The sequence below is a fragment of the Pan paniscus genome, chromosome 4, assembly GCF_029289425.2.
Source record: "Pan paniscus chromosome 4, NHGRI_mPanPan1-v2.0_pri, whole genome shotgun sequence".
Taxonomy (NCBI): domain Eukaryota; kingdom Metazoa; phylum Chordata; class Mammalia; order Primates; family Hominidae; genus Pan; species Pan paniscus.
This window is the reverse complement of record NC_073253.2, coordinates 137,202,410-137,225,027: the sequence shown is the minus strand read 5'-3', so window position 1 is coordinate 137,225,027 and position 22,618 is coordinate 137,202,410. Positions and strand designations below refer to the sequence as shown.

At 45.8% G+C, this 22,618-nt stretch overlaps 2 protein-coding genes across 11 annotated transcripts in view; one reads left to right on the top strand and one right to left on the bottom strand.

Moving 5' to 3' along the window:
• The window catches only part of RNF14 (ring finger protein 14), a 44,074-nt gene that overhangs the window by 13,899 nt on the left and 7,557 nt on the right, over positions 1 to 22,618 (bottom strand). For 3 of the 10 annotated variants that reach the window (XM_057302355.2, XM_063604656.1, XM_063604655.1), the window contains 2 exons: positions 1,486 to 1,645; positions 289 to 440 (listed from right to left, as the gene is read on the bottom strand). In XM_057302355.2, the coding sequence (XP_057158338.1) occupies positions 289 to 440; positions 1,486 to 1,645 (312 nt within the window). The other 7 variants (XM_008954510.6, XM_008954514.5, XM_003829110.5 and 4 more) reach the window with 7 other exon arrangements.
• The window catches only part of PCDH12 (protocadherin 12), a 25,682-nt gene continuing 9,415 nt past the window's right edge, over positions 6,352 to 22,618 (top strand). The window contains exon 1 of the mRNA XM_063604651.1: positions 6,352 to 22,021. Within this exon, the coding sequence (XP_063460721.1) occupies positions 19,142 to 22,021 (2,880 nt within the window). The 5' untranslated portion in view covers positions 6,352 to 19,141. The remainder of the gene's footprint in view (positions 22,022 to 22,618) is intronic.

Sequence of the window (22,618 nt, the reverse complement as noted above, 5' to 3'; positions counted from 1 at the left end):
TACAGATTAAACGGGAAAATAGCAAGACAAGAAAAGAAATAATATACTTGATTAAAAATTACTCCTACTACAATTCATGATTGTTTTAATTACTGCCATTCCTTTTAAAAACACCAAACATTTTCAATTTCTTAACATCAGGATTCACCAAGGCAAGGGAAAGAAATTACAAAACCAAAGCCATTTGTTTTTCATGCACTGAATTCAAGATCATTAAGATAGTCTTCAATTAAAGATGATTTTTAAGTTTCTAAAAATGGATAGGAAAAATTAAGTTTCAAGTCTAACCTGAGTTGGTGACAGCCATTTGCCACTAAGTGTGAATGAAGGTGGGGAAGAGGATGGATAATCTGGTGGCAGTTCAAAGTTCAGCACAAGTGGAGGCAGAAAGCAAATGGTGTATTCAAAGCCACTATTCTGGAGACACTCATTTGAATTGCCTGAACCAAAAACAGAGATTAGAAAGGATCAGTTGGTCAACACTTGAGTGTCCACTACTGTTGAGCAGCGCTCAAGAAAGACTTAATGCTTTAGTTGAGGGAATAAAAACCCTCCCCCAAAGCACTTTCTATTTCTTAATTTTAACTTGGTAGCCACCACCTTAAAAAAAAATCTTGTAAGCCCTTGAAAAATCTACTCAGCACCATGAAATGTATAATGAAAATACTACAACTTATTCTTGTATACACTTCTGGGTACAATTCCTAACACTAATGACCAAGGAACACACAATGTTTGTTTTGTTGTGGTTTGGTTTACAGTAGATGATTAAAGACACAATCTAGAGAAAGGATGTTCATTTCCATTGAACAGCATGACCTACTTAGACCAGCATGTCCCAACTACCCATGAATCAGTTGGGAAAATTTGTGCCAACACAATGATCTCAGGTTTGAGGATATGATATAGCACACAACACTCTCACAATCAAAGTTTCATTTAAATTACCACACTTACGTTCCTTACTCAATCCCTTTATAGTAGAAACATTTTGAGAAAGTGTGCATCAAAGTCTTCTGTAAATGTCTGTATCAAAAGCAGCAGTTTTGTTTTTTCTGAAGCAAAAGGTCACAGAGTAATAGCATGTGTCATATGTTTATAGTAGTTGAAATGATTCTGGAAACCAAATAGTATTAACCACCACCACTGTACTTGAAAATTTCTAAGTGTTTTCACATACATTCATTTTCTCTTTGATTACTGCTATGTAACAGCCAGTGACTCATGGCTGATAAACTGCTAGTTAGCAGACCAGGATGTATGAAATATGCAGGATAATATCCCTCTTCAGTGATCAAAAAGGTAGAATCAAATTGAAAACTGCTTGCCCCTCATTGCAATTTTCATTTAAAACAGAAACATGCATTACATCTGTAATACTACCACCTATCACTAATGCCTATAAACACAAAATGACAAATAGTTTAAGGTACACTAAGAAATAAAGAATAATACAAAAATCTGTTTAAGAAATTATTAACTAACCGCTCACAAATATCTTGAAATTCTGTGGCAAATCCAAATAGATCCTGGTTTCTCCACCTTGGACAGACTCTGCTTTTCTAAATTCATCTCCATCGTAAATACTTGCCAGGGCCAGCAATTCATCCTCCTGAGCTTCTCGATCTTCTGACGACATAAGGACCTGAAAACATTAAAATCAGTTAAGAACAGAAAATACACAGAGGCTGGCTGGGTGTGGTGGCTCACACCTGTAATCCCAACACTTTGGGAGGCCGAGGCGGGCGGATCACCTGAGGTCAGGAGTTTGAGACTAGCCTGGCCAACATGGTGAAACCCCATCTCTGCTAAAAATACAAAAATTAGCCAGGCGTGGTGGCAGGTGCCTGTAATCCCAGCTACTTGGGAGGCTGAGACAGGAGAATCGCTTGAACCGGGAGGTGGAGACTGCAGTGAGCTAACATCGCACCACTGCACTCCAGCCTGGGCGACAAGAGCGAAACTCCGTCTCAAAAAAAAAAAAGAAAAGAAAATGCACAGAGGTGGAAAAAGCTTAATGGCACAAACAACTGCAAAGAATTAATCGATATTATCACTTTTCTCCTAAACCAAAAACGACAGCCATATCTGGCATTCCATTAGTTTTGCAATATTAACAGTCTTTTTCAAAAGGGATGGTTGTGGTACTTCTAATTCCTGGTCTTATCAGTTAGATATTTTATGACTGAATTAGAGGAAAAAAAGCACAATCTGAAAATTTTCTTTGAAAAGGACAAATCACAAATTTATTTTGACTTGTCCACTGAACCTAGCAATGTGCCTGGCTCGCAAAAGTGGTCAAAGTATATTACACTCCTTTCTTAAGTTAATTTGCCAGGCGCGGTGGCTCGTGCCTGTAATCCCAACACTTTGGTAGGCCAAGGCGGGCAAATCACCTGCGGTCAGGAGTTCGAGACCAGCCTGGCCAACATGGTGAAACCCCATCTCTACTAAAAATACAAAAATTAGCTGGGTGTGGTGGCTCACCCCTGTAATCCCAGCTACTCGGGAGGTTGAGGCAGGAGAACTGCTTGAACGTGGGAGGCAGAGGTTGCAGTGAGCCGAGATTGCACCACTGCACTCCAGCCTGGGCGACAGAGTCAGACTCTGTCTCAAAAAAAAAAAAAAAGTAAATTTTTTAAATCCACAGGAATCTTTAGGGCAAGTTTTCTTAGCTTCAGCTCTATTGACATTTTGGAGTAAATAATTGTTGTTGGAGAGCTGTGTTATGCATTATAGAATCTTAACAGCATCCCCTGGCTTTTACCCACTAGATACCCAATAGTGGCCCGCTTCCACCCACAAGAGCTGTGACAACTGAAAATATCTAGCCAGGTGTGGTGGTGCTCGCCTGTGGTCCCAGCTACTTGGGGGGCTGACATGGGAGGATCACTTGAGCCTGGGAAGTCGAGGCTGCAGTGGGCCATGATAGCACCACTGCACTCCAGCCTGAGTGACAAAGTGGGACCCTGTCTCAAAAAAAAAAAAAAATCTCCAAATAGCACCAAGTCCTGGGGCAGGATGGGGGTTGGAGGCAAAATTGCTCCCAGGTGAGAAAACAGTGCTTGAGGATGTGACAGGCATAGATATTATGGAAGAAAATTAGATAACTGAGCAAGCAGCAAAATAATATTACATTTTTGAAATAATAGATTTTGTCAAATCCAAGCAGTCACCAATTTAAAGATTTACCATTATGACTCAAGAATATTTAAAAGATAATAATTTTAAGAAAGATTTACCATTATTTTAGGTAATACTAAGAATTTAGCTACAAGGCCCAGGCACAGTGGCTCAAGTCTTTAATCCCAGCACTTTGGGAGACCAAGGCAGGCAGATGACTTGAGGCCAAGAGTTCAAGACTAGCCTGGCCAACACAGCAAAACCCCATCTCTACTAAAAATAAAAAAATTAGCCAGGCATGGTGGTACACGCATGTAATCCCAGCTACTCGGTGGCTGAGGCACGAGACTAGAGAATCACTAGAATCCAGGAGGCAGAGGTTGCAGTAAGCTGAGACTGCACCACTGCATTCCAGCCTGGGTGACAGAGACAGACTCTGTCTCCAAAAAAAAAAAAAAAAGGAAAGAAAGAAAGAAAGAAGAAAGAAAGAAAGAAAGAGAAAGAAAGAAAGAAAGAAAAAGAAATTAGCTACAATTAAAGTATGAACTGGCTGGATATGGTGGCTCATGCCTGTAATCCCAGCACTTTGGGAGGCCAAGGCAGGAGGATCACTTGAGGCCAGCAGTTTGAGATCAGCCCTGGCAACATAGCAAGATCCTGTCTCTATAAAAAATTAGCCAGGTGTGGTGGTGTGTGCCTGTAGTCCCAGCTACTCAGGAGACTGTGGCAGGAGGATCGCTTGAGCCTTGGATGCTGAGGCTGCAGTGAGCCGTGTTTGCACCACTGCACTCCAGCCTGGGGGACAGAGCAAGACCTTGTCTCAAAAAATAAAGTATGAATCAATGTTTTTTAAAATAGCATCAACTGAAAGATACAGCAATTTCAGATAATTTAAATGTGGAAAAAATATGCAATGAGAATTTACAAAAATCATTTTAATAAAACAAAACTACCAGTCAATTAAAATATTGAACTACAATTGCATTTGCAAATATCCTCCCTCACAACTAAAATATTTTTAATTAAAATGTACATAAGTAAAAAGTTAGGATTTTTTACATTCTAAAAGGTCATACTATGAAATTTAAAATGATTTCATTTTCAAAAAACACTTTTTTTCTAGGAGATGTTAGTTCATGGCTCTGCTTAAGCTGCATCCCTATCTAAGACACAATTACATGTTCTACTTGAGGTCAGTTAGTACCTGTTAATAACAATCAGAAGAAAAGGATATTAACACCGCAGTCTGTATTTCAGCTCAGAGTGGAGTTCATGCAAATCCCATTTATTCTCTAACTGGTGGAGCTGAGACTGCTGAAGCTGGGTAAGAGGCCAAGATGTGGAACTCATACTACATATATTATGAAAATCCTGCCATTTGCAGAAAAGAAATACAAAAGATGGTGTTAGGACCCTCTCCAAATTAAAATTCTGAATTTCCATGATCACCGCTTAAGTCAAACATATCCTAACATATAGCCAATCCTAATCTACAGGTGCATGTTACTCTCCTAGGGCAGGCTAACTGAGCCATGTGGTTAAAGGAGTATTTGCATGTCCCCAGCAATGACTGAGGACTTTTTATCTGTCTGCCCTCAGCTATGGGAGGAGCTAAGGAGGAACACCAAGGTCATATGAAAGTACAGGACACCATGCCCCATAACAAACAACCTCTTCAGTTTGTTTTTTGTTTTGTTTTTTTCTCCTTTCCTCTTCTGCTTCTTGTATTCCTTCATTTGCCATTCCCCTCCAGTTTTTCCTCTCTTGTTCATGAATTAACCCTGCCAGTGGCACTCAAGGTTAATTTTGGTAACAGAAAAATACTTAAAACAAGAGTACACAAACACAAACTTTTAAGTTTTATTCTAAATGCTTTAGAGCTAGGCTTCTTCACTGGGGTGAGGGGAAAAGGGAGTGTGGTCTATAGATGGGTTATGGAGAATACTATCAACACCCTAAAATTATATGCAAAAATACTATATACAAAACCATAATTAAAAACCAGATTCTCGGATGTGTAACTCCCAAATGAGATAAGAATGAGATTCAGAATCAATTTACATTAATTGAGCACCTACTATGTACTGTATTAGGTCCTTTCACATTGTTTTATTTTACTAGGTGGGAGTATATGGTGCTAATTGAATTAAGCTTTTTGTTTCTTCCTGTTAAAACATTTGCAAATGGGATGAGAGATTCATTCATGCAGTTTATGGTTTTAGGTTAGTGTTCTCCATCTGACTGCACATTAGAATTCTGAGGAGCTGTTTTTTAAAATCTCAATACCCAGGCCACACCCTAGAACAATTAATTCAGGCCTCAGTAGTTTTTCAAGTTCTCCAGGTGATTCCAATATGCAGCCAGGGCTAAGAACTTCTACTCCAAGCAGTTTCAACAGTTCCTCATGACCTACCCTACAAGATTTCAGCTTGTGAAGCTGTCACTTGGAATCCAGTACCTCAATTCAGGTTGCTAACCCCCATTTCCTTCTCATTCTATCCATTTGGTCTTCGGGTGTCTATCCATTTGGTCTTCGGGTGTCCTAGTCTGGGTTCAGCTCGCCACTTGGCGTGCGGCGTCGTTTGGGCGACTGCCCAAAAACAGGGGCAGGCCCAAGGCTAGCTATCCGCCCCAACGCTGGGATCAGAGGGCGCAATGCGGGTGTGTGAGCTGCTGGCCAGCCTGGGGCGTTCCGAAGGAGCAGGGCCCACACCTTCCCCTTCCTCCTCAGCGTCCCGAAGGGAGTCCCGGCCAGCCGGGCTGCGGACGCCCGGTCCCGGATTTGAGGGACTGAGGCCCAGTGTACAGTCCCAGCCCGGTCCCCTTCTCTGCCTCGCGCGCCCCGAGAGCTATCCCCACCGTACCTTCCGGCCGCCCGGCAGTGCCGAACCCCAAAGTTCCGCCCTCCGCCCTTGCCTGGGGCCCACTCACCGCCGCCAGCCGACCAGGACTAGAGACGCCCTGCTCAACCGGCGCGCCGCCTCTTCCGTTCTCGGGAGCTGTCAGCTGAGCCAGGCGGATCCCGCTGCTGCGGCCGCCGGCATAGGGAGGACTCTGCGCAGCCGCCGTGGTCGCCCCTGCCTCTCGGGCGCCTCCCGCAGGCCCAAGGCGGCGCTGCCGGCGCGACCATCGTCACCCCCACCACTGCGAGCCCTGTGCTCACAGGAGGCTCTTTTCAGTAGTTCTGATGGGGCCCGAGAATTCGAATTTTTACCAATCTCTAGAGGGGATCATGAGGCAGTGGTCTACCTAGGACAGAGACTCTCACAACAATCCCAGACCTGCTTCTCTAAGTGGACTAAGCAAGCCTACTTCCTCCCGTTTACCTTCTCAGAAATGCTGCCGGTCTTTCTGGCACTCCACTGTGGAAGCACGCATTCATCGCTCATGTTATAACTGTAACACCGACCGCATTTATTGAGTAGTTAGGATGCTTCAAGCAGTGTGATAAATGCTCTACGTAAATTTTCTATCTTCACTGTAAGCTTATGATTTAGCTACCATTTGTTATTCTCACTTTACAAATAAGGAAATTGAGACTTAGGTGCAAGAACTTACCAAGGGTCACGTGATTATGATTATCGTCAGGCTAAGCAGGAATTAAAATTATACCCTTCCTTCCTCACACCATATGCAAAAATTAACTAAATATGGATCAACGACCTAAATGTAAGAACTAAAACTATAAAACCCTTAGAAGGCCGGGTGCGGTGGCTCACGCCTGTAATCCTAGCACTTTGGGAGGCCGAGGCGGGTGGATCACGAGGTCAGGAGATCGAGACCAGCCTGACCAACATGGTGAAACCCCGTCTCTACTAAAAATACAAAAAATAAGCCGGGCATGGTGGCGGGCACCTGTGGTCCCAGCTACTCGGGAGGCTGAGGCAGGAGAATGGCATGAACCCGGGAGGCGGAGCTTGCAGTGAGCCAAGATCGCGCCACTGCACTCCAGCCTAGGCGACAGAGTGAGACTCCGTCTCAAAAAAAAAAAAAAAAAAAAAAAACCTTAGAAGAAAATGTAGGAGTAAACATTTGTGAACTTGGATTAGGCAATAGTTTCCTAGATATGAAACCAAAGGCACAAGCATCAAAGGAAAAAAACACATAAATTGGATTCACCAAAACTAAAAACTTTTGTGCTTCAAAATGTCAGAGGCGTTTGAACCAGAGCAACTTCATCTTGAGTAGCGGCTCAGTAAAATAAGGCTGAGCAACCTACTAGGCTACATTCCCAGACAGTTAGGCATTCTAAGTCACAGGATGAGATAGGAGATCGGCACAAGATACAGGTTATAAAGATCTTACTGATAAAACAGCTTGCAGTAAAGAAGCGGGCTAAAACCCACCAAAACCCAGATGGCCACGAGAGTGAACTCTGGTCATCCTCACTGCTACACTCCCACCCGCACCATGACAGTTTACAAATGCCATGGCAATGTCAGTAAGTTACCCTATATGGTCTAAAAAGGGGAGGCATGAATAATCCACCCTTTGTTTAGCATATCATCAGGAAATAACCATAAAAAATGGGCAACCAGCAGCCCTTGGGGCTGCTCCGTCTATGGAGTAGCCATTCTTTCATTTCTTTACTTTCTTCATAAACTTGCTTTCACTTTATGGGTTCCCCCTGAATTCTTTCTTGTGTGAGATCCAAGAACCCTCTCTTGGGGTCTGGATTGGGACCCCTTTCCTGTAACAAAAGGACACTATCAAGAAAATGAAAAGACAACCCACATAATAGAATAAAATATTTGCAAATCATATGTATCTGACAAAGGTCTACTTATCCAAAATTTATAAATAACTCCTGCAAGTCAATAACAAAAAGACAAATAATCCCATTTTAAAATAGGCAAGGGATCTGAATAGATTATTCTCCAGAGAAGATATGCAAATAATTGGTAAGCACATAAGAAGATGGCCAACATCATTAGTCATCAGAAAAATGCAAATGAAAACCACTATGAGAAACCACTTTACACACACTAGGATGTCTATTTTAAAAAGACAGATAATAGCAAGTATTGGTGAGGATGTGGAGAAATTCAAACCTTCATATACTGCTGATGGGACCCTAAAATGGTGCAGCCATTTTGGAAAACAGTTTGGCAGGTTCTCAAAAAATTGAACAGAGTTACAATAAGACTCAGCAATTCCACTCTTGAAAACATATGTTTGCACAAAAACTTGTAGACAAATGTTCATAGTAGCAGTATTCACAATAGCCAAAAAATGGAAACAACCCAAATGTCCATCAATAGATGAATTAACAAAATGTTATATTCATACAATGGAATATTGTTCAGCTATAAAAAGGAATGAAGTGAACCAAGATTGTACCACTGCACTCCAGCTTGGGTGACAGAGTGAGACCCTGTCTCAAAATAAAAAAAAGTAATGAAGTACTTAATACATGCTGCAACATGGATGAACCTCGGAAACATTATGCCAAGTGAAAGAAGTCAAACACGGCTGAGTGTGGTGGCACACACCTGTAATCCTAGCACACTGGGAGGCCGAGGCAGGTGGATCACCTGAGGTCAGGAGTTCGAGACCAGCCTGGGCAACACAGTGAAACCCCATCTCTACTAAAAATACAAAAATTAGCCGGGCATGGTGGCACATGTCTGTAGTCCCAGCTACTCAGGAGGCTGAGGCAGGAGAATCATTTGAACCCAGGAGACAGAGGTTACAGTGAGTCACTGCACTCCAGCCTAGGTAACAGCGAGACTCCGTCTCAAAAAAAAAAAAAAAAAGTCAAACACAAAAAGCCATATCTTGTTTTTAATTTATATGAAATGTCCAGAATAGGCAAATCCATAGAGACAAAAAGTAGTTTAGTGGTTGCCAGAAACTAAGGCAGGAGGGAATGGGAAGTGACTGCTAATAGATACTGCTAATAGATATGGTGTTTCTTGGGTGATGAAAATATTGTGGAATTAGAGAGCAGTGATAGTTGTATAACTTTGTGAGTGTACTAGAAACCACTGGATTGTATACTTTTGAAGAGTTAATTTTATTGCATGTGAATTATGTCTTAATTTAAAAATTTTTTTAGGTACAAAGCACCGTTCTCAGCACTTAAGTGGAATACAGAAATGTTGGCTCCTTCTCCTGGGACCCATCAAACTAATGTGCTCCTCATAATCTAATAAGCTCCTGTGTCCGCTTTTTCATATATTTCTTCCTCCAAAAGAGTAACTTGCAGAGCTAAGACTCTAACCCAAGCCTACAGGATTCTAAAGCTTTTACCACCATTGCCTCCCAGGCAGGATTAGATTCATGGGCCAGCAACCCGTGCAGTCACATAGGGCCCTGCACTTAGAAGGGCCCCAGATTTAGAAGTGCCCTGCTCTTAAGAATGATACAATGGACTTTGGGGACTTAGGGGGAAGGATGAGAGGGGGACGAAGGATAAAAGACTACAAATAGGGTGCAGTGTATACTACTCGAGTGATGAGTGCACCAAAATCTCACAAATCACCATTAAAGAACTTACTCATGTAACCAAATACCACCTGCACCCCAATAACTTATGGAAAAATTAAAATAAAAAAGAAGTGCCCTGCTCTTGATTTGATGCTGTGCTCTCACCCTCTTGAAGTTCTTGATAATTTTTGAATGAGAGGCTGCATTTTTATTTTGCCCTGGGCTTTGTAAATTATGTAGTTGGTCTTATACCCAGGAGAGAGAAAAAAACCAAGTGAGCAAATCAGGGCACCCAAGGGATTACCTGGCTGCCACAGAAAGAACCTTGAAATAGAAATAATCACTTCTAATTTTCTGTACTATAAATCTTGATTGTCACAAAACAGAAACCAAAATACCCTTCTAATAGATACCAAAACCAGAAACATATCTCGGAAAAATGCAAAGGATGGAAGAAGAATCTCCAAAGCCATTCATTAATATCATTATTCATGTTTAGCCAAAGGAATTAGACCAAGAGCAAAACGCACAGCAACCCTACCTCAGAGTGCTCAGAGAGGGGAGACCAGAGACCTCTTCGATGCAAAAAGTGAGGAAGCCCATGCACCAACCAGCTTGGGAAATTCTCACAAAGTCAGAGCAGAAGGTGAATTGTGACATCATGTCAGAGGTCACAGGATAGAGAGAATAGAAAGAGAATTTCAAAGCAGTGTTAATAATTTACTGAATGTTTAAAGTGAACTAAAGATTTAGAGTCAATTTTGAGGACAAGATTGGGTAAAGACAGCCTTCTAATAAGTTTTGTTTTTGACTCTAGGAAAATAACAGACTTTTGTGTCTTTGGTCTCATGTGCCTGGTTAGTCTTTTAAACTGCAGTCTCCCCGTGTGCCTAGCCCTCCACTGTGCTAAATATTTCACGTACATTCTCTCATTTAAATGCCCAGGACCCTATGACTTAGGTAATTTTATGTGCCCACTTGACAGAAGAGAAAACTGAGGCACTAAGATTTGTTTTTTTAATAAGGCCTTTTATATTTACACAATTACTATTTATGACATTTTTATTTATTTATTTTTAATATAAAAAGATGTAATAAAAGACAGCAATGTCATAAAGTTGAAGTCAGGTGTATTATACTTTGGGGTTTTGTTTTGTTTTTGAGACCGAGTCTCACTCTGTCACCCAGGCTAGAGTGCAGTGGCACAATCTCAGCTCACTGCAACCTCTGCCTCCCGGTAGAGGGTTTAAGCGATTCTCGTGCCTCAGCCTCCTGAGTAGCTGGGATTCCAGTGCACGCCACCACACCTGGCTAATTTTTGTATTTTTGGTAGAGATGGGGTTTCACCATGTTGCCCAGGCTGGTCTTGAACTCCTGGGCTCAAGTGATCCACCCGCTTTGGCTTCCCAAAGTGCTGCGACTACAGATGTGAGCCACCGCGTCACTTTTTTTTTTTTTTAACTTTTAAGTTCATGGGTACATGTGCAGGTTTGTTATGTAGGTAAACTCGTGTCACGGGGGTTTGTTGTACAGATTATTTCGTCACCCAGTGACGAAATATTGTCTAGTACTTTTTATTCTTCCTGATCCTCTCCCTCCTCTCATCCTCTCATCCTCTACCCTGTAGTAGGTAGGCCCCAGTGTCTGTTGTTCCCCACTTTGTGACCATGTGTTCTCATCATTTAGCTTCCACTTACAAGTCAGAGTATGTGGTATTTGGTTTTCTGTTCCTGGGCTAGTTTGCTAAAGATGATGGAGGCACTAAGGTTTGGCCAGTATCACACAGTGGTGGAGCCAGGGTTAGAGCCAATTCCTCATCAGTCTGACTCTCTCCAGGAGCCTGTCAGAGAATAAGGGTTTTTTGTAACAAATTCACAGAGAGTAAAATAGTTCTGGCCTTAAGAACTAAACGGGAAGGCCCTGGGGAAGTTAGGATTCGAGTTTATGACTTAAGGATAGGTGAGAATGAGAACACAGACAGAGAAAGAGACCCAACTCCCACCCCCTGTCCCCAGGGACACCGGATGATGACGGAGCCTAGGGAGAGGAGAGGTTACAGTGTACCACCTAGACCAGAGGTCGGGACCCAGGCCACGGAGTGGAGAGTAGAAGTGAGTCACAAACTATGGCTTGTCACTATAGGGGTTAGCAGACCTGACGGTGCCTGCATTTGTTCCCATCCATCACTGGCATCTGGTGGCTGTCCAGAAACTTCGCTGAACTCATCCCACCATCCCAGGGGGGACTGCCTCCTTTTCCATGGCCACCACTCACAAGCACTCCTGCAACAAGCCCTTGAACACAGAGGGGCAGCAGTGTGGAGAGGAAAACCCTGCCCAACTCTTGGATAAAACTGAACTGTAATGAGCCCTACCCCAGTACAGAAGTGTCCCTGACTTCTTGCTGGTCTCTTGTCATTGTGTATTTGCTCATCATGTAGATCTTAAAAGTCTATTATCATGTGGGCCTCTGAAACATTGTTTTTTTAAAAAAAAATAGAGGTTTCGGGCCAGGTGTGGTGGCTCATGCCTGTTATCCCAGCACTCTGGGAGGCCGAGGCAGGTGGACCACCTGAGATCAGGAGTTTGAGACCAGCCTGGCCAGTGTGGTGAAACCCTGCTTCTACTAAAAATACAAAAAAAAAAAAAAAAAAAAATTTAGCCGGGCTTGGTGGCGGGCACCTGTAATCCCAGCTACTCGGGAGGCCGAGACAGGAGAATCACTTGAACCCAAGAGGCAGAGGTTGCAGTGAGCCCAGATCGCACCATTGCACTCCAGCCTGGGCGACAGAATGAGACTCTGTCTCAAAAAATAAAACAAAATTAAAAAAAATAGAGGCTTCATCCTAAAAAATTGGAAGTGCCTACACTAGAAGCACAATGATAAATAACGCTTAAAGTGCTACTTATATCCCAGGCCCCACTCTAAGTGCTGTATGTTAACTAAGCTAAACCCGACATCAACCCTATAACATAGCACCATCATCATCATCATCATTCCTATTTTAAAGCTAAGGAAACTGATCATAGATAATTGACTTGCCATCGTCACACAGATGGTAAATTACAGAGCCAATCCCTGAACCCAGGCAATTGGTGCCCTGGGCCCACATCATTAACCCCATTGCTATGCTTAGACCAAGTCAATACTTGGCTCAAGAAAAGTGGTCAGCTGGGTCTGTAAGGAGAAATAGCCAGATTACCTGCGTGACCAGCTTCCCTGGCCAGTGCAACCTAAACAATAACTCAGGTCAGGTCAGCCCAGGGTTATATAAAGACAGACTGCTACAAGGGCTTGAGGTGGCTGACAGTATAAAATGTTTTCTGTGCTTTTGATGCAAGCTAAAATTTGATTTACAATAATAGGCACAGAATGATCATGTTTATACTCGCAACCTGGCATTTTATTATTATTCCCCTGAATAACAGTGAAAAGAGTTTTGTAACCCCAAGGTAACATGGCTCTGTAAGGAGGAAAGAGGGGTGAGATTTAGCAGCAGCTGCCATCATAAATCAGTGTGTGGCTGTTTCTCTCAGAGCTCCAGGCTCAACTCCTGGCTGTCATAAACTTATAAAGGGAAGCCCCATGAGAATTTATGTAACGATGGGAAGACTCATTTTCCTTCCTGCAAGAGCCTTTCTGAAGCAAGGAGAGAATTAGGCCGATTAGATTCTATATGAAGAAAAAAACCAAGCCAATGGTTTAGAGGAAGGGAAAATGTGGGTCAACTTGAGCTACTTCCCTTGCCAAAAAAATGACCTTGTAAATAGAGAGGAACATGCTAAATTCCACCAAATAAATGAGTGACTGGATGACCGAATGATTTAATAAATGAGTGTAATCTAGGCTTCCTCCAGGGTGGTTCTTTCGTGTAAAACAGTTCGATCTTGGAGTCACCCAGAAATGCTGAACACATAACAAGGCCAATCAACAGAGTTCGCTTCTGAATATTCATGCACAGATGATGCTCCCAGTCAATATGTTTGATTTTTTTTTCTGTTTACTAATAGATTTTCAAATTCACTGTGCAAACCAAAATTCTTAAAAAAAAAAAAAAAAGGAACTTGTGTTGAAAGCATACATTATTTCTGGGAAGAGTTGTCAGATTAAAATATTTATACTAAAAATTATTCATTGTTTATCTGAAATTCTAATTTAACTGGGCACTCTGTATTTTTATTTACTAAATCTGGCAACCCCTTTCTAGACCAATAACCCTACGTAGAGGAAAGGACAGAAGATAGCTTCTAGGGGACATGCCTGCACCTGGGAGTTAGAAGGAAGGAAAACCAAAGAAGGAGCCAGAGAGGCAGATAGAGGAGTCTGCAGAAATATGGAGAGAGAACCAGGTGAGTATGGAACTCTAATGAATAGTGACACACATGTCAGGGAGAGGTGGGGACCATGAGGATGCTGGGTTAAGAAAGGCCTGATCGCTATAGAGTTTGGCCTTTGCAATGGGGGATGGTGATTCTGAGAATTTCTAATAGGTGGTTCTCGATGAAGTTGGGGTGGAGATAAGGATGCATGTCGGAATCACCCAGAATATATCAAAATTGAAATCTGTACACCAGAAGTAGTGCCCTTCCTCTCGAAGGTTGGGGAGAAAGACATGTGTGTGTAACTCTTATCAACCCAGAACTCAAGTGGTCCAGTTTTAGGTCCATGTTATGGTTACTAACGCACAAAATAAATTTGGAAAAGAACATACAAATCTTTTCTTGTATTTTTCTTGAAAATCATGAAGGAGGTCTATAATTTGCAATAACGAATTCAAAAGTCCTTTTCATCTTCATTCTACCTCCTTCACAGCCTCTGCTGTTGTCTGCTGTATTGCTCTCCATAATTTTCTCAGATTGCAGAAATCTCCCTCCTCCCGTCTATTTATTTTTATCACGTAAATCAACTTAGCCTCTCTTTCCAGCAAAAAGGTCCAATCAAATTCCCCAACCCTGTCCCAAATGAAGGGTGCGGAACTGAGCTGGCAATTACAGACTATTCTTTGGCAGTATTCTGGGAAGGGGAAAAGTATGAATTTTCTTGCCCTGTCCCTGGTATTTTGTAAAGCTTTCCAAGTGACTTTGATATCTGGACCCTTTTGAGAGCTGCTGCTCTTAAACAAGACATAAAGCTTTTTCATTTCTTGAAAGGTCCTATTTCTTGGCAAATTTCTCCCTGCAAAGTGCATTCTTTTTTCTGCACTGACCCCAGAAACAGGTGCCATTGTGTGGGAGACAGCACCTGTCATCTGTCTCAACAAAGTCCACAAAGTGCCCTGCTAGGAGCAGATAACCCAGAACATCTACCTGAGTCTCCCAGTCAAGATTCCTGGTCTGACTAGGAATCTAACTTCAACAAGATCTTCCTGAAAAAAGATGCTGAGCTTGGATGGTCCAACCACCTTCCTACCTAGGATAAACCGGAGGATACTTCTTGGCTTCCCCAAAGCTGTCTTGGTGGTGATGCTGTGGCAACCACAGGGGAGATTCACAAGGAGCAAGCCTGGAAGACCAGAGCCCTGGAAGTGGGCAGCCAGCCCAGCGGGACATTCGTAGGGGCGAGGTGTGATCTCGGCCTTCATTCAGCTGGCCTGGGAGTCCTCCAAGGGTCAGAGTCACACCTTACTAATCTGACCCCTCAAGGTTCCTTAGGACTCCAGGTGTTTTAAGAAGATTCTCTGACCACCCCCCCACCCTTCCCACTTCACCCCTCAGCCCTCCCTGTGGTTAAGAACCCAAGTGTGAACAACCCCAAGGTTGGTGGTTAGTGAGGCCTTCAAGCACAAACTCTAATCCTGCCCTTTTTAAAAAAATATTTTGGACTTAAGGGAGGCTGTCCTCAATTGTTTCAAACCTATTTCAGAGTACCTCCACTCCTTCAAACCTATTTTCAAAACTCAGGAAAACGTCGCCTTTCCAGGCGAACTCTAGTGACAGCTCCATTCACCCCTTGGCATTTGACTGCTAAAGATCAGCTGACCCCTGCAGCCAGAAGGAGGAGAGAAGATTGCTAAATGGGGACCTCATTTCCAGAGGTGATCACCTTAAAAAAGTCTGGGGCCTTTTTTGCCAGCTTTGAAATCTCAAAGGGTAATCTTAGCTTCATGTCCCCAGTGTGAATAAAACAAATAAAAACCACCTATGAAATCTAAATTCAAACTTTCTTGCGACCTATGCATCATTTTTTTGCATTCACATTCCCAGTCAAAACACAGACACACACACACACCCAACAGATATATAACTGCATGTAAAATATATATAGATAAAACAATGTCCTCTGAAGAATATAAATGTTAACACAAGTAAAATTATCATGAATTCCATAACTCCTTCTGTGGCCTTGGTCCACGTTAGGTTTTCCATTAAGAGATACTATTGTCATCAGTGAGTAGCTTCTCCTGTTGTATTCTTCTGTGTAGCACGGGGCTGGAGCTGTGGATATTTATGAACCCCAGGCACCCACTTCCTGTTTTCGTGGCTGTCCCCGGTCCCTGCCTCTGTGCCGTTTTCTCTGCCTTTGGCCACCAGATGGCGCTCTGGAAACGAGTTTTCTGCATCAAAGCTCCCCTGCATTACTCTCAACTAGGCTCCCTCCTCCCTCTTCTCTGTTCCCTTCCAAGCCATTTTCCAGGGTGCAGCCAAAAGGCCTTTCTGGAGGGCACATCTGTGTGATCTTGGGCAAGTTACCTAACGCTGTGTGCTCAGCATCTTCAATGTGATGGCATGGCTGTGAGTGTGTCATGAGAGGATGTAGGTAAAGCACTTAGGACAAGGCCTGGCATGTGGTCGCTGTTCTCATGGTCCTGCGTAGAGCTTTTCAAAAGCACTCCATGACCTTCAGGACAAGGTCTAAATTCTTAGCCATGGGAACCCAGGCCGCTGCATCATCTGAGGACCCCTGCTTATGTCCCCTGCCCAACCTTCCTCCCTACACTACTGCACTGACCCTCTTGCAGCACAGCCAGGAGCCAGCCTGCCCACTTTGGGGCCTTTGCCCATTTTGCCCCTGCCACCAGCTTTGCCTGTCTCCTGCCTATTCAACTTCCTCGGGCTCACTCCTCCAGGTCCGTCAGGATTCAGCGTGTGCCCTCCATGAGGAGCCTCCCGGACCCCCAGGCCTGATTCCAGAGCCATTCTACTGGCCTCTCGCCTTTCATTTTCCCTGCCCCCACCTGCGACTGTCAGCCCCTTGCCTTGTTCACTGCCAGAGGCACACAGGGGGACGATTGCGGGGCGGACAGTGAGACTGTCACGTGGGCTGCCAGCAGGGGGCAATGGGCACCCTTGTGTCCCTGAGCTGCCAGGAGCTCCTAGTAGCTTAGGCAGCACCTTGCCCACACCAAGCTGAGGGAGACCTGAGAAATGGGATTCCTGCCAAAGAGGCAAAGAAAAAAGTGAAGGGACAAATGCAAGGCCATCTTTGCCATTTGCATATGAGGCATAAAACTTGGAAGATAATAAACAGCAAAATCATAGTCCCTATGTGCTGAGTGCTTTGTCTGAGCCAGGCCCTGTGCTGAGTCCTTACCCTACCTTGTGAGATGGATGACAGCCCTCAGAGAAGGAAACAGAGGCTAGGAGAGGTTAAGTCCCTTGTGCAGTGTCTCAGAGCTTGTGAGTGGCCTGTCTGTCTCCAGGGCCATGCTGTAGGAGGTGGCCCTGGATTCAGGCCCCTTGCTATGGTTTAATGGGTTTCAGTGAAATAGTTGGGAAACCTCAGGAGTGGGATATGGAGTTAAGGGAAAGAAAAGCCAGAGAGAAAGGGAAGGAGTGCAGGTGACTGTCCCTTAGCCACCCCAGTCCTGATGATCACAGGCCTCCATGCCAATAAGCCCTGACTAGTGCCACTTGGGTCCAAACATGGCATCTCTGGCCCCAAGGGCTTAGTAGCAAACACCCATCTAGGGAAGCTGGCCTTCATTCTCATCACCTCAAATGCTTCATGAGCCTCAGGGATCAACCTTGAAGTGGGTATAAGGCTGGGAGAATGTTGGGGGCAGCAAACTGAAGGGCACAATGAGAAGCAATAAGGCCACCTCAAAGCCCACCCAAGCAAACTGCTCATTCACCTCCTTCCTTCCTGAATTTCACCTTATGAGGAGGTGAGTGGAAGGGAGGGCATCCCTTAAAACATCTAAAAGGAGAGCTGGGGGCAGCAAAGGAGATGTGCTTCACGGGACTCTTATAAACAAAACTGGGGAGAGAAGAATTGGAGGAAGGGGGAAAGACATAGATGAAAGGGAGGGGAAGGTGTGGGAGAGGGAAATGTATAAAAGCTTCCAAGAGGAGTGGGAGGCTGGGGGTTCCCCAGACAGAGACTCAGGCTGGACCAGATGCAGAGAACAATGGACTTCAAGGCTGGGGGGTGGGGCAGAAGGGAAGCGGGAGGAGAGCCACACGGTCAAGTTGCACAGGTTCTTGCAGCTTCTGGAATCAAGACCATGGGCACCCTCATAAGTCAGTGTGGGCAGGGACTGCCCCAGGGCCAATCCAAGATCCAGAGGTAGCCATAGGGTGTGACAAGTTGTGCAGATTACAACACTCACCCCTTGCAATAACGTCACTGCCTGTGACTCGGGGCCAGGCCCAGGCCAAAGCCCTTCATACATCATTTCGTTTAATCCTCACAGTTTCCTGCTGAAAGGGCTACTATTCTTACTCCCATCCCCACTCTACAGATGAGGTAATGGAGGCCCAGAAAAGTTAAGTGACTTGTCCCAGATGACACAGCTGGTAAGTTGCAAAGTCAGAATTTGAACTCAGGCAGTTTACCTCTGATGGCTGCTCTGTTAATCACAGCTGCTTTCCAGTGAGACAAAAACGGGTGATCAGGGCAGAGTCAAGACAGAGAGGTAAACAAGATTGGGAAAAAGACAGGAATGAGAGGGGAACAATGGGAGAAAAGATAGGAACAAAGAGAGTTGGGGAAGGGGAGAGAAACAGGAAACATGACTTGCCCGGGAGGGGCATCAGTCCACGTGCAAGCAGGTGGAGGCTCAAGTTTTCTGCTCACTTGGTGATGCAGAGGCTCCCTTTCCCTCAGCAGCCGCCTTGCTGCGTGGACAGCAGCTTCCCATCTGGCCTGTCCCCGGAGCCCCGGCCTCATCCTCCTCAGCGGCAGGCCACTTAGCTTCACAGGAAATGCTCTTTCTCTAATTGGCATTGAAACTCACAGCCCTCCCTTTTCCTGTAGGTGGGGTTTCCATAGGAAAAAGCTGCTTCTCTGTTTCCCCAGCCTAGCAACTGTTTGGCAGTCAGAGTCCCACATCCTGCTCAACTGGGTCAGGTCCCTCTTAGACCAGCTCTTGTCCATCATTTGCTGAAGTGGACCAACTAGTTCCCCAGTAGGGGGTCTCCCCTGGCAATTCTTGATCGGCGTTTGGACATCTCAGATCGCTTCCAATGAAGATGGCCTTGCCTTGGGGTCCTGCTTGTTTCATAATCATCTAACTATGGGACAAGGTTGTGCCGGCAGCTCTGGGGGAAGGAGCACGGGGCTGATCAAGCCATCCAGGAAACACTGGAGGACTTGTCCAGCCTTGAAAGAACTCTAGTGGTTTCTGAATCTAGCCCACTTGGCGGTAAGCATGATGCAACTTCTGCAACTTCTGCTGGGGCTTTTGGGGCCAGGTGGCTACTTATTTCTTTTAGGGGATTGTCAGGAGGTGACCACTCTCACGGTGAAATACCAAGTGTCAGAGGAAGTGCCATCTGGTACAGTGATCGGGAAGCTGTCCCAGGAACTGGGCCGGGAGGAGAGGCAGAGGCAAGCTGGGGCTGCCTTCCAGGTGTTGCAGCTGCCTCAGGCGCTCCCCATTCAGGTGGACTCTGAGGAAGGCTTGCTCAGCACAGGCAAGCGGCTGGATCGAGAGCAGCTATGCCGACAGTGGGATCCCTGCCTGGTTTCCTTTGATGTGCTTGCCACAGGGGATTTGGCTCTGATCCATGTGGAGATCCAAGTGCTGGACATCAATGACCACCAGCCACGGTTTCCCAAAGGCGAGCAGGAGCTGGAAATCTCTGAGAGCGCCTCTCTGCGAACCCGGATCCCCCTGGACAGAGCTCTTGACCCAGACACAGGCCCTAACACCCTGCACACCTATACTCTGTCTCCCAGTGAGCACTTTGCCTTGGATGTCATTGTGGGCCCTGATGAGACCAAACATGCAGAACTCATAGTGGTGAAGGAGCTGGACAGGGAAATCCATTCATTTTTTGATCTGGTGTTAACTGCCTATGACAATGGGAACCCCCCCAAGTCAGGTACCAGCTTGGTCAAGGTCAATGTCTTGGACTCCAATGACAATAGCCCTGCGTTTGCTGAGAGTTCACTGGCACTAGAAATCCAAGAAGATGCTGTCCCTGGTACGCTTCTCATAAAACTGACCGCCACAGACCCTGACCAAGGCCCCAATGGGGAGGTGGAGTTCTTCCTCAGTAAGCACATGCCTCCAGAGGTGCTGGACACCTTCAGTATTGATGCCAAGACAGGCCAGGTCATTCTGCGTCGACCTCTAGACTATGAAAAGAACCCTGCCTACGAGGTGGATGTCCAGGCAAGGGACCTGGGTCCCAATCCTATCCCAGCCCATTGCAAAGTTCTCATCAAGGTTCTGGATGTCAATGACAACATCCCAAGCATCCACGTCACATGGGCCTCCCAGCCATCACTGGTGTCAGAAGCTCTTCCCAAGGACAGTTTTATTGCTCTTGTCATGGCAGACGACTTGGATTCAGGAAACAATGGTTTGGTCCACTGCTGGCTGAGCCAAGAGCTGGGCCACTTCAGGCTGAAAAGAACTAATGGCAACACATACATGTTGCTAACCAATGCCACACTGGACAGAGAGCAGTGGCCCAAATATACCCTCACTCTGTTAGCCCAAGACCAAGGACTCCAGCCCTTATCAGCCAAGAAACAGCTCAGCATTCAGATCAGTGACATCAACGACAATGCACCTGTGTTTGAGAAAAGCAGGTATGAAGTCTCCACGCGGGAAAACAACTTACCCTCTCTTCACCTCATTACCATCAAGGCTCATGATGCAGACTTGGGCATTAATGGAAAAGTCTCATACCGCATCCAGGACTCCCCAGTTGCTCACTTAGTAGCTATTGACTCCAACACAGGAGAGGTCACTGCTCAGAGGTCACTGAACTATGAAGAGATGGCCGGCTTCGAGTTCCAGGTGATCGCAGAGGACAGTGGGCAACCCATGCTTGCATCCAGTGTCTCTGTGTGGGTCAGCCTCTTGGATGCCAATGATAATGCCCCAGAGGTGGTCCAGCCTGTACTCAGCGATGGAAAAGCCAGCCTCTCCGTGCTTGTGAATGCCTCCACAGGCCACCTGCTGGTGCCCATCGAGACTCCCAATGGCTTGGGTCCAGCAGGCACTGACACACCTCCACTGGCCACTCACAGCTCCCGGCCATTCCTTTTGACAACCATTGTGGCAAGAGATGCAGACTCGGGGGCAAATGGAGAGCCCCTCTACAGCATCCGCAGTGGAAATGAAGCCCACCTCTTCATCCTCAACCCTCATATGGGGCAGCTGTTCGTCAATGTCACCAATGCCAGCAGCCTCATTGGGAGTGAGTGGGAGCTGGAGATAGTAGTAGAGGACCAGGGAAGCCCCCCCTTACAGACCCGAGCCCTGTTGAGGGTCATGTTTGTCACCAGTGTGGACCACCTGAGGGACTCAGCCCGCAAGCCTGGGGCCTTGAGCATGTCGATGCTGACGGTGATCTGCCTGGCTGTACTGCTGGGCATCTTCGGGTTGATCCTGGCTTTGTTCATGTCCATCTGCCGGACAGAAAAGAAGGACAACAGGGCCTACAACTGTCGGGAGGCCGAGTCCACCTACCGCCAGCAGCCCAAGAGGCCCCAGAAACACATTCAGAAGGCAGACATCCACCTCGTGCCTGTGCTCAGGGGTCAGGCAGGTGAGCCTTGTGAAGTCGGGCAGTCCCACAAAGATGTGGACAAGGAGGCGATGATGGAAGCAGGCTGGGACCCCTGCCTGCAGGCCCCCTTCCACCTCACCCCGACCCTGTACAGGACGCTGCGTAATCAAGGCAACCAGGGAGCACCGGCGGAGAGCCGAGAGGTGCTGCAAGACACGGTCAACCTCCTTTTCAACCATCCCAGGCAGAGGAATGCCTCCCGGGAGAACCTGAACCTCCCCGAGCCCCAGCCTGCCACAGGCCAGCCACGTTCCAGGCCTCTGAAGGTTGCAGGCAGCCCCACAGGGAGGCTGGCTGGAGACCAGGGCAGTGAGGAAGCCCCACAGAGCCCACCAGCCTCCTCTGCAACCCTGAGACGGCAGCGACATCTCAATGGCAAAGTGTCCCCTGAGAAAGAATCAGGGCCCCGTCAGATCCTGCGGAGCCTGGTCCGGCTGTCTGTGGCTGCCTTCGCCGAGCGGAACCCCGTGGAGGAGCTCACTGTGGATTCTCCTCCTGTTCAGGTACCTGGGGCATGGGCAGCTCTTTCTCTGGTCACTCCTGGACCACCAGAAACAGAATCAGACACCCCCATAACCTGCACAGTCCTCATGTTTCTTCCTTAGGCTCACCTGGCACTTTCTGATGCTTTGGGTAGCAATGGTTCAGGGCACAGCTTTGTGATCGGCTGAACTTAGCTGTGTGATCCTAGGCAAATTCCTTACTGTCTCTGGGCCTTAGTTGTCTTATCTGTAAATTAGAAATGATAGTAAGAGTATCTACCTTGTAGAGTTGTCCAGAGGATTTGATCAATTAATTCCTATAAGGCATTTATGGTGCCTCACAAGTAGACACACAGCAAAGGTAGTGATTAAGAGTATAAGCTTTGGGCAAGGTTACCTGGGTTCAAATCCTGGCTCCACTTCTTCCTAGCTCTGAACCGCAGAGGAAGTTAACATCTCTGTTGAAGATGTCTATGTTAACACCACCCATCTTCTAAGTTTGCTTGAAAATAAAATGAGTGAATGCTCTTAATGCCTGTAGAACAGTGTCCATCTGACATGTAGTCAGTACTCAGCAAATTATTACTATTACTTCCTCAAAGCACTTCTCCATCTCCA